Here is a 12,677-nt window from a genome sequence, read left to right on the forward strand (position 1 = left end):
ATGTACTTGTCCCAAACTTTCTTGAATTCACATACATTTATCATCTCTACCATCTCCATTGGGAGGCCATGTAAGGAGAGGTGTTGGAGTATCATACTAGGGGAAACATTGAGAGGCTGTTTAAGAGGTATAGGATTAAGGGACATACTGGGGAGAGAGGGATATTAGTTGAAGTATAGTACTGAGGATAGAATTAATTTTTTTTAAGGTGGGGAGGGGGATGGGGTGATAATGTACCTGCATTGTTGAAAAAGACTCTGTACTGCTGGAGCCTGCAGAGCCTACTTTGTTGAAAGCAGAAAATGATCTTACCTTTACGGATGGCAGAGCATCAAGGCTTGACCTTTTATTGGCTGGATCCCAGCTAAATTGCCTTGCACAGCAATAGGCTTGTGATCTTTTTTTTTAAAGATATTTAAGTCTGATGGTGCTTAGTACTACAACTCTTATAAACTCAGGGTTTGTTTTTTTTCCAGCCGCTTTTGAAGTCTCCGACTCCATCTCTCCTGCATATGGCTCCTCTGGGGCAGAAACAAGGGATTCTGGGAGCCAAACCCCAGCTACTATTTCAGCCTCATCGAATCCCTCCTCTGTTTCCTCAGAAACGTAAGTACTAAGAAGCAGCCTTCTATTCCTGTAGCACTGGAAACTAAAGTAATGCTATAGCTGGTGGCTAAAAACTAACATAATGCACGATTAACTGTAAGCATGTTCAGGTATATCACACAAGAGACCTTATTTATTTTGAAAAATAAAAAACAATAACATCCCATTTGCCACAATCAAAATAAATTACTCTACACATACTATCTGGACAAGCCAAAAGAGATGTATACTTAGTGCAACTAGTCTTAAAAGTGCTGGCCACATAAAATTACCAGATGAAAAAGGCGTTTAAATAAAAATGTCTGTTGTAGCTAAGCAAAACACTTGCTTGCTCCATAAATTAATACAAGAGTGCATGCTAATTAAAAAATGAAAAATAAAAAAACTTGGCAGCATTTTTTGGCATGGATAAAACATGTGAATGAAACACCTTTTTTTCACCTGGATTTAGTCAAGAGAAATCTTGTCTCACCAATCTACTGCATTTCTTTGAAGGGGTGAATGAACACGTGGATAAAGGTGAGCAGGTTGACATTGTGTATTTGGATTTTCAAAAGGCATTTGACAGAGTACCTCATGAAAGACTTCTGAGGAAATTAGAAAGTCATGGGATAGGAGGTAATGTCTTATTCTTTATCGGTCCTCCAGACCGGCACAGACAGATGTGTTTATGCTCTTCTACCAGTAGGTGGAGAATGAGAACACACTGAATTCTTACGGTACAAGTGGGCTGTGCAGTCTCTCATAGAATCAGTCTGTTCTCAATCATCAGCAGGTGGAGCTGGTAAGGTTGTGCAGTCTTCTTTTAGGCCTTGACAGTCTGTTAGAAAGGTTAGGCAGTGGCCTTTTAATCTGCCCCTATTTTCTTTTTTTTAATTCTTTATTGAAAATTTTTTTCTGAACCAACAGAGAGATACAAGTACATCACAACACAGTTGTTTTTTTTAATAATATCTTTATTCATTTTTAAATCAAATAACAAGTGCACAAAAATGTATCATAAATGAATTCCAATATAGCACTGTAATATCTAACACATAAAATCTAATAGTATAAAAATCCCCACCCACCCACCCTTCAACAAATTCTCAACCAGAACACATTATATTATATTATGTATTATATTATAAACATAGCTTTTTAAATTTCACCCCAAATCCACCCTCCCCCTTGAGTGTGCTAGATAAATCTAAAAAAGAAAAGAAAAGAGTTGATGCCTATTCATCACAATACTTTTCCAATGGCCCCCAAATCTTTGCAAAGTTATTATAATTCCCTTTTTGCAACGCTAATGCTCTTTCCATCTTAAAAATACGGTATAACGAATTCCACCAGAAAGTGTAATTAAGATTTTTGTAATTTTTCCAATTATTGGTAATATGTTCAATGGCAACCCCTGTCATAATTAATAAAAGTTTGTTGTTATGTGACGATATTTGACTCTTTTTCCTCATAGCCATTCCAAATAAAACAGTATCATAGGAAAGCGCAACATAGTTTTCCAATAAAGAATTTACTTGAGTCCAAATTGAATTCCAAAATAACTTGATATAGGGACAGTAATAAAGTAGACAATCTAATGTCCCTGGTTCCAGATTACAGTGCCAGCATTTATTGGACTTAGAGCTATCTAATTTTTGTAAACGAACAGGGGTCCAAAACGCTTTATGCAACACAAAGAACCAACACAGTTGTAACATGACTCTTTGAAACAAGGCAACCAGCTCAGCAGTATAGAGTACTAGAATCTCACCATACCCTCCCCCGAGGATCTACCCTTATTGTTTGGTTGGACTGAGCTGGGGTCCTACGGAGCCATTACCACCTCGGGGGTGTCACACTTGGGTGGTTGAGTCCCTCCCTCCATTTCCCCCACCTCCTCACTTTTTCTTTCGAGGAACCTCAACTGTACGCCTTGCCAAGGAAAGGCAGACTACAGTTTGGAGTACCTGTGGGACCTGCTCCTTTTAATCTAAAGTTTTATTTAAAAAAAAAAAAAAAAAGACCAGAGACAGTGCTTTTCTTTCTGTACTGGTTTGCAGGGACTGTGTTCTTTCATATTTTTTCTTCCATTCAGCTTGCTTTGGGTTCACAGTGAGCATTTCTCACAAGCCGAAGAAGTGCTCAGTGTGTTCCTGCCGAGGGTTTAATGCAGTTGGCCTTTGTTGTTTTTGTTTGCTTCCGCAAAGGAACCCTCGCTTGCTTTGGAGCCAGCCGGCTCAAGGGTTTCCCCAGCAGCTTCAAAGGATGCGTTGGCCATGGGCGATGGGGAGCCCTGAGGTTTTCTAACCGCCGACAGTGCTGGAGATTCCATAGCTGTCATGGCTGCTGGTGTGTGTGTGTGTTGGGGGGGGGGGGGAGACTGGGCTTCCCTTACCAGTTCGTCAAGCCTTTCTGGGGATTCTCTTCCCGCGGCTTTGCTTTTTCAGGCCTCTTCAGTGCCCTCGGCTTCAGGGATGCCTTTTTCAATAGACTTTCCTTCTTTTTTAGGAAACTCTGCCACTTTGCCTGAGTCTTCTCAGGAACTCCCACCTAGATTGGAGAGGCAGGAACAGATCTTGCAGGCCTCTTCCTCTGCTGGAGAGCGTGATTCTGTCCTGCCCGTGGGTTTATTACCGTATTTTGTTCTTGCCATGTACAAGGCGTATTGTATGCACGTGACTGGTGGCCCTATCTCCTCCTCGGTGGCCCTATCTCATTGTCCGGGGGGAGGGGGGTTTGTCTTCTGTGTCGGTGCCAGCACATCCTATGCCCTCACCTAAGTGATTGTGTATTTTGTGGGAGGACGATGTTTTGTCCCCTAATGAGAACTTGGGTCTCTCTGGGGATCTTCAGGACTCTAAGGGGTGCAGATGATACGGGTGGCTGGCTGTCTGAGCCACACACAGGGGAGGATTCATCTGTGGTGCACATTTTTCATCAAGAAGAGCTCTAAGAGCTTATTCTTCAGGTGTCCTCTGTCTTCTGTTTTGAGCAGGACACCAAAGAGGTGGTGGATCCTCTTAAGGGGATTCGGATGGCTTCCCGTTCCTTTCCCAAGCATCAGGATATCTGGGATTTAGTGCATGCTCAGTGGAAGACTCTGGATGCCTCTTTTCGTATCTCTCAGCTTTATCCTATTCCTGAGCCTGATAAGGATTCTTTTTGGTCTCCGGTTTCGACCTTTGCCAGGAGGTATACTGTTCTGGTGGAAGGGGGTTCGGCCTTGAGGGACCCCCAGTACTGGAAGATGGAGTCTCTTCTTAAGCAGAGTTTTGATGTGGCAGTTCTGGCGGTCCAGGCAGCAATTTGTAGTGGTCTGGAAGCCAGAGCCTGTTTCTGCTGGGCCAAGCATATATTGGATAGAGAATCTAATGACCGGTTGGTGGTAGATCAGGAGGTGGATAAAACTGAATTGGGCTCTTCTTATCTTTCAGACGCCATGTATGACTTGTTATGTGCTTTGGCTATGTCTGTGGCTACTAGACATACTTTATGGCTCAGTGGTTGGTCGGCTGGCAGATGCGGCCTCCAAATCCAAGCTGAGTAAGTTTCCCTTTACATGTTCTTTTCTCTTTGGGGAAGAATTAGATAAACTGGTTCAGAATTCGGAGGACTCCAAGGTGCTCCGGTTACTAGAGGACAAACCTCACCAGTCTGCTAGAGGGAGTCTGGGCGAGGTCATCTTAGGCGGGGGTTTTCCTCCTGGGGTTTTTTTTCCTTTCGGAGTGCTTGCTGGTAAGACCGGGGACTCCTTCTCCCTCTCCTCCACTGCTTGACCTGCCCAATGATGGTGCTCGGGTCCTTTCCCTGGCTAAGGTGGGCACCTGCTTAAGGGAATTTTACTGGGGGTGGACCAAGATCATGACGGATCAGTGGCTCTTGGAGGCAGTTCGAGACTGATATGCTCTCGAGTTTGACCGGCTCTTGCCAGATCTTTTTCTCTCTTCCCCTTGTCAAGCCTCTTGGAAGAAACGGGTGTTTTGTCAGACACTTCAGTGGTTGATAGAGCTCAAGGCAGTAGTTGCTTTGCCTCCTTCAGAAATTTGCAACAGGAGTCACTCCATTTACTTTGTGGTGCACAAGAAAGAGGGGTCTTTTCATCCGATTCTGGATCTGAAAGGTGTGAACAGGGCGCTCCAGGTTGCTTCTTTTTGCATGGAGACCCTGAAGTCCGTGATCTTAGTAGTACAGCCTAGGGAATTTCTGACTTCTCTCGACCTCATGGAGGGCTATCTTCATATTCCCATTTGGGTCTCATATCAGCGATTCCTTTTCTTTGGGATTTTGGGAAAGCCTGGTGTCGTCAAGAAGGCTTTAGGTATATAGGAGGATGAGGAAATACATAGAAAAACAAGAAACTATATTGTAATGATGTGCTGCATCTTACGATGACAAGTAAAAGAATCCTTGCTGAGAAATTCAGGCAATATGCTTCTAGGCATTTAAACTAGAAGGTGGGGTTCATAGACAACGGTGCGAAAGACAAAGGCGCGCCCGGACAATTGAGCGCAACGCGGAGGCGCGCGCCGCTCAAAATTACAGTTTTTAGGGGCTCCGACGGGGGTTTTTGTTGGGGAACCCCCCCACTTTACTTAATAGACATCGTGCTGGCGTTATGGGGGGTTTGGGGGGTTGTAAACTTAACTTTTTCCCTAAAAACAGGGAAAAAGTGAAGTTTTCAGTAAAATGTGGGGGGTTACAACCCCCCAACGCCCCCCCAACGCGGCGCGATGTCTATTAAGTAAAGTGTGGGGGGGTTCCCCCCCCACGCTCCCCGTTGGAGCCCTAAAAACAGTAATTTTGAGCGGCGCGCGCCTCCGCACTGCGCTCAATTGTCTGGGCGCGCCTTTGTCCCGGCGCGCTTTTGACCTGACATCAGAAGGTGGGGGTGGCATATGTATGCAGGATACTCATGATGCCCTCCCCTAGCAAAGGTCGAGGTGACAGTAGTAAAGATAGCAATGTATACAGCAATATTAGCAAAACCCTTCTTAGCAAGGCAACAGACAGTGAGACTAAACAAACTAGACAAAAAATGAAATTGACACAGAAAAGTAGCATAAGAACATAAGAATTGCCTTTGCTGGGTCAGACCAGTGGTCCATCGCGCCCAGCAATCCGCTCACACGGCAGCACCCAGGTCAAAGACCAGTGAGCTAACTGAGACCAGCCCTACCTGCGTTCGTTCTGGTTCAGCAGGAACTTGTCTAACCTTGTCTTGAATCCCTGGAGGGTGTTTTCCCTTATAACAGACTCCGGAAGAGCGTTAAAGTTTTCCACCACTCTCTGGGTTAAGAAGAACTTCCTTACATTTGTACAGAATCTATCCCCTTTCAACTTTAGAGAGTGCCCTCTCGTTCTCCCTAACCTTGGAGAGTGTGAACAGTCTGTCTTTATCTACTAAGTCTATTCCCTTCAGTATCTTGAATGTTTTGATCATGTCCCCTCTCAGTCTCCTCTTGATCAACTTGAAAACTGGAATAAAGCTTGGTACCATTCCCTTGTTCTGCAAAAACTAGAGGAATGGAGGTGATGCAAATAATGGTTTCACCAATGTATTGGTCGTCTAATATCCAAGTTGGCTGCTCTTTGTAATTTGACCTTCCTGCTAAGACTTTTTCATCAAATCCTAAAACTGATACTTTCCAGTAGGAAAACAATCCCCATACAAGCTAATTATACCTCATTAGTAGACCCTTTTCAGGATTTTACAAGAGAGGCTATTAGGATGTTTATATTTAGAAAGCAGCCAATTCGGAAATAGAAGTGGACAGCTAAATCTCTAGTTGACAATCTGGATATGCAGGTCACATCTACATGGGCTAAATACTTGTTGTAGGTAGCTATGCCTGCTGTTTGACCAACCAGATTTACCAGGTAGCTTTAACCAGTCGGCACTAAATATGAAAACTAAATGGCCAAAGTGGAAGTGGAAGAGCATGCACTCTGGGAATGCCCCAGCGCTACCTTTATATTTTTTTATTCTGTCTGGATACATTTTATGTACTTTCTAATTTACCTGCTTAAGACTTAACTGATCAGTATAGATGAACAAATGAAAGGTATTTTAAGTGGGGAAGATTGGATAGTTCCCCAAATTAGTCAAAAAACATTTTTGAATTTTAACCTGTAATTGTTTTTCTTCAGTTAACCTTTCCAGCTCTAGTTTTGCCATCATTAGATGAACTAGATCTGGGTAACATAAATCTTTGTAGGTGTAAAAAGGCCCCCAGACAGAGACATTATATGAGCCAGTATAGGGAAGGGATTTGGGAGTTGGCTCATGCCTTTGTCAGTTGTAGCTCAAGGTGATTTACATTCAGGTATAGTAGATATTTTCCTGCCCCCAGAGGGCTTAACATTCATTTCTATCTGAGACAATGGAGAGATAAGTGACTTGCCCAAGATCACAAGGAGCAGTAATAGGATTTGAACCTTTGCTTCCCTGGCTCTCAGCCCATTCCTCTAACCATTAGACCAGTGTTTCCCAAGCTGTGTGGGCTACCGTGGAGGAAGATGGAAACACGCTGCCAGTCTAGCACCCCACATCCCTTCCCCCAGCAGAAAACTTATCCCCCTTCCCCAAGCTGCAGCTTACAATCTTTGGGCTTCCAGCAGCTTAAACGTCCTACCTTTGAGACCCAGAAGCTTTCCTTCTGCTGCAGTGTCTCCTGAAAGCAGTTTGTTTAAGCTGCAAGTGACCCAAAGATCCGAAGCTGTGGCTGGGTAGGGTGTGGAGAGAAATGCTGCTTCTGGTTGGGAGGGATAAGCGAGAAAACTACCAAATCAGGGTGGGGGGAGAAGGAAGAAGCCAGACAAGGAAGGGAAGAAAAGGTAGAGGAGAAGAGAGGCGAGAAAGATGGCAGACCATAAGATTCTTAAAGGGATTCAGGCTATGCAGTGTTGCCATTACAGTATAAAAAATGCTGAGGTGAAGCAGGGATATTTCCTTTTCCATGTATATTACATTTAGTATACAGAGTGTGAAGTTGCTACACTTGTACTGTACTCGATATATAGAGCTGTGTAGAGGCATCTGCTTCTACATCCATACTACTTTCAGCATATAGAACAGTATAGAGTCATCTGCTATTACACTCTTATCCCAGGACAAGCAGGCAGCTATTCTTGACTGATGGGTGACGGCACCGACGGAGCCCCGGTACGGACAATTTTAGAGTGATCTCACTCTAAGAACTTTTAGAAAGTTCTAGCTCGGCCGCACCGCGCACGCGCGAGTGCCTTCCCGCCCGACAGAGGCGCGCGGTCCCTCAGTTTCTTAGTTTCCGCGGAGCTAAGAAGACGCGTTTTCAACGGCTGTTGAAATTTTTTCTTAACTTGCCTTCCCGCTCGCGTAAACGTTTGATTTCTTTAACCTTTCTTTTATTTTGAAAAAAAAAAAAAAAAAACCTAACTTCATCGGTATCGATGCCAGTCCTTGCACCGGAGCCGACAGCTCACCATCAATCGGTACAGACTTCGGCACCGGTGCGACCGATAACATCGCCTGACTCGGTATCGATGAGGTCGGGTAAGTCGGTACGCAAAACCCGACACATGCAAACATCGACACCTGAGTCTCGGGACCATTCTTCCCATGTCAGAGACCCTGATCTGTGGGGGGACTCAGAGGAACCCTTTCTTTCTGAAGGAGAATGTTCCTCAGAGGAGGAGGATTCGGCTCTCCCTGACCCATCCTCCAAACAGACCACTTCCTCTTTCTCCAATTTCTTGAAAGAGATGTGTGAGTCTTTGTCCATTCCTTTGGAGGCTGAATCCAAAAAGTCTAAAGCTTTTTTGGATGCCCTTGATTTTGATCAGCCTCCAAAGGAATTTTTGAAGCTTCCCCTTCATGACATCTTGAGGGAAACTTTCTATAAAAATTTAGAGACTCCTTTAACTGTTCCAGGGGCCCCACGTAAACTGGATTCTCTATACAAGGTAATTCCCATTCCTGGGTTCGACAAGCCTCAACTTCCACACGAATCCTTATTTGTCGAATCCACCCTTAAAAAGACTTCAGGAGCCAGTGTATATGCATCTGTCCCTCCTGGCAGAGAAGGAAGGGCCATGGATAAATTCGGTAAGAGGCTCTACCAACACGCTATGTTAGCGAATAGAGCTAGTAATTATGCTTTTCATTTTTCTTTTTATTTAAAGCATCTCCTTACCACCATGGCTTCCTTCGAGAAGTATCTTCCTTCAAGAAAACATCCATCTTTTCACTCCTGCTTGTCGTCTCTATTCCAACTTCGTAAGTTTATGGTTAGGTCCATATATGACACCTTTGAACTTACATCCAGAGCGACAGCTATGTCGGTGGCTATGCGCCGTTTGGCCTGGCTTCGGGTATCCGAGCTTGATGTTAACCATCAAGATCGGTTAGCCAACGCCCCATGCCTAGGGGATGAGCTCTTTGGGGATTCCATGGACTCTACCACCCAAAAGCTCTCGGCTCATGAGACGCGCTGGGATACCCTGCTCAAGAATAAAAAGAAGCCTCCTCCACCAAGACCATACAGGCAGCAATCGGCTTATCAACGCCGTTTCACAGCCCGTCCATTGCCTACCACTGCTCAACAACCTCGACGTCAGAGGCAACAGCAACGTCAGCCTCCCCGACAGCAGCAACAGCAGCAACCTGCGAAACAACCTCCTCAGCAGAAGTCACAGCCCTTTTGACTTCATTCTCCGCAGTATAGCCAGTATCCCTGTTCCTGTTCTCCTGCCTCAACCAATAGGAGGTCGACTTTCTCTGTTCTTCAGCCGGTGGGAAGTAATCACTTCGGACCAATGGGTCCTCAACATCATCCGCCACGGCTACTCTCTCAACTTTCAGACTCTCCCACCTCAAAGCCTGCCAAAAGAGTCTGCTTTGAACAGTCCTCAATCAGCCCTCCTTATTCAGGAGGTCCAATCCCTCCTCCTTCTGAACGCTATAGAGGAAGTTCCTCTAGATCAAAAGGGGCAGGGATTCTACTCCCGTTACTTTCTAGTTCCCAAAAAGACAGGAGATCTCAGACCCATCCTGGACCTTCGCGATCTCAACATTCATCTAGTAAAAGAAAAATTCAAGATGCTTTCTTTAGCCATACTTTATCCCCTTCTAAATCAAAACGACTGGCTATGCTCCCTCGATCTCAAAGAGGCTTACACTCACATACCGATCAATGTAACCTCAAGACCATATCTCCGATTCATGATCAATCATTGTCATTACCAGTACAAGGTGCTGCCCTTCGGTCTTGCCTCATCTCCAAGGGTATTCACCAAATGTCTCATTGTGGTGGCGGCTTTTCTGCGCTCTCACCACCTGCAGGTATTTCCTTACCTGGACGATTGGTTGATCAAAGACACTTCTGCCCAAGCGGTCCTTCGGGCCACCAACCAAACCATCCAGTTTCTGCAACTTCTGGGATTCGAGATCAATCTACCCAAATCTCATATCATTCCCACTCAGAGACTTCAATTCATTGGAGCGATCCTAGACACACTCCTCATGAGAGCTTTCCTGCCATCCAATCGGCTTCAGACCCTTCAGTCTCTATGTCACCAGGTACTTCCTCTGCCGTCCATCTCAGCAAGACAAATGATGGTGCTCTTGGGACACATGGCATCCACAGTTCATGTCACACCTCATGCCCGTCTTCACCTGCGCACTCCTCAATGGACCCTTGCGACCCAGTGGTCCCAAGCGTCGGACTCTTGCTCACGACACATATCTGTGACATCATCTCTTCGTCAGTCTCTGCAATGGTGGTTGGTATCCTCAAATCTATCCAGAGGTCTTCTGTTCCATCAGCCTCCTCATCAACTAGTCATCACCACCGACGCCTCTCTGTACGCATGGGGAGCTCACTTGAACGAGTTCCAGACTCAGGGTCTTTGGTCAGCCCAGGAAAAGAAGCATCAAATCAATTTCCTGGAACTCAGAGCGATGTTTTACGCCCTCAAGGCCTTTCAACACCTTCTCTTTCCTCAGGTCCTTCTGTTGTGCACAGACAATCAGGTTGCGATGTACTACATCAACAAACAGGGTGGGACAGGCTCTCGCCTTTTATGCCAGGAAGCCCAGAAGATCTGGAATTGGGCCATAGACCATCATCTCTTCCTGAAAGCTATTTACATTCAGGGGAAACAGAATTCATTAGCGGACAAACTCAGCAGAATTCTCCAGCCTCACGAGTGGACACTCGACCCTGTAACTCTACAGTCTATCTTCACTCAATGGGGCACTCCTCAGATAGACCTCTTTGCAGCTCCTCACAATCACCAGCTGCCCCGTTTCTGCTCAAGACTTTACTCTCCACACCGTCTCACAGCAGATGCTTTTCTCCTCGACTGGTCGAATCTGTTCCTGTACGCCTTCCCTCCTCTACCTCTCATGTTGAGAACCTTGTTCAAGCTCAAGAGGGAACGAGCCACCATGATTCTGATTGCTCCGAGGTGGCCCAGGCAACATTGGTTCTCCCTTCTACTTCAACTCAGTTCCAGGGAACCTTTTCTTCTTCCTCTGTTTCCTTCTCTGCTTACGCAACAGCAGGGAACCCTTCTGCATCCCAACCTCCAGTCTCTACACCTGATGGCTTGGTATCTCTCGGGCTGAACTCGACTGATACTCTTTTGTCTCAGCCCGTTCGTTCCATTCTGGATGCCTCCAGGAAACCAGCCACTCTACAATGTTACCATCAAAAGTGGACGAGGTTTTCTTCCTGGTGTCTTCTTCATCATCTTGATCCCACTTCCCTAGCGGTGGAGACGTTGTTGGATTATCTTCTTTCTTTGTCTGATTCTGGCCTGAAGTCCTCTTCCATCAGGGTCCACCTCAGTGCCATTGCAGCTTTTCATGAGCCAGTCCATGGAAAACTTCTTTCAGCTCATCCCCTGGTATCCAGGTTCATGCGTGGGCTTTTCAATGTGAAACCACCTCTTAAAGCCCCTCCGGTTATCTGGGATCTCAATGTGGTTCTTTCCGCTTTAATGAAACCTCCATTTGAACCTTTAGCTACCTCTCCTTTCAAATTTCTCACTTGGAAGGTACTTTTTCTTATTGCCATTACCTCTGCCAGGAGGGTCAGTGAGCTTCATGCACTGGTTGCAGATCCACCTTTTACGGTTTTTCACCATGACAAGGTGGTTCTGCGTACACATCCAAAGTTTCTCCCCAAGGTTGTTTCTGAATTTCATCTCAACCAATCCATTGTTTTACCTGTTTTCTTTCCAAAACCTCATTCTCATTCTGGGGAACAAGCTCTGCATACTTTGGATTGTAAAAGGGCTCTTGCTTACTATCTGGAGCGTACGAAACCCCACAGATCAGTTCCCCAACTCTTTCTGTCCTTTGATCCGAATAAATTGGGACGTCCTGTTTCTAAACGTACGTTGTCTAATTGGCTTGCAGCGTGCATTTCATTCTGTTATGCTCAGACCGGACTGACACTGGAAGGTTCTGTCACAGCCCATAAAGTCAGAGCAATGGCAGCATCTGTAGCTTTCCTCCGTTCCACTCCTATTGAGGAAATCTGCAAGGCTGCTACTTGGTCCTCAGTTCACACTTTTACATCTCATTATTGTCTGGATACATTCTCCAGAAGGGATGGTCACTTCGGCCAATCTGTTTTGCAAAATTTGTTTTCCTAATGGCCAACCTTCCCTCCATCCCTCTTTTTGTTAGCTTGGAGGTCACCCATCAGTCAAGAATAGCTGCCTGCTTGTCCTGGGATAAAGCACAGTTACTTACCGTAACAGGTGTTATCCAGGGACAGCAGGCAGATATTCTTGCGTCCCACCCACCTCCCCGGGTTGGCTTCTTAGCTGGCTTATACTAACTGAGGGACCGCGCGCCTCTGTCGGGCGGGAAGGCACTCGCGCGTGCGCGGTGCGGCCGAGCTAGAACTTTCTAAAAGTTCTTAGAGTGAGATCACTCTAAAATTGTCCGTACCGGGGCTCCGTCGGTGCCGTCACCCATCAGTCAAGAATATCTGCCTGCTGTCCCTGGATAACACCTGTTACGGTAAGTAACTGTGCTATACTACTTTCAGTGTACACATCTTAGTAGAACCATCTACTATTACACCCATACTACTTTG

General features: G+C 45.6%; 1 protein-coding gene across 3 annotated transcripts in view; it reads left to right on the forward strand.

Annotated features, from left to right (window-relative positions):
• CCAR2 (cell cycle and apoptosis regulator 2) overlaps positions 1-12,677 on the forward strand; it is a 106,153-nt gene that overhangs the window by 7,480 nt on the left and 85,996 nt on the right. For all 3 annotated transcript variants that reach the window (XM_033949856.1, XM_033949857.1, XM_033949855.1), the window contains exon 7: positions 477-606. In XM_033949856.1, coding sequence (XP_033805747.1) covers positions 477-606 — 130 coding nt within the window. The remainder of the gene's footprint in view (positions 1-476; positions 607-12,677) is intronic.

The sequence above is a fragment of the Geotrypetes seraphini genome, chromosome 6 (assembly GCF_902459505.1).
Source record: "Geotrypetes seraphini chromosome 6, aGeoSer1.1, whole genome shotgun sequence".
In the NCBI taxonomy this organism is placed as follows: Eukaryota; Metazoa; Chordata; class Amphibia; order Gymnophiona; family Dermophiidae; genus Geotrypetes; species Geotrypetes seraphini.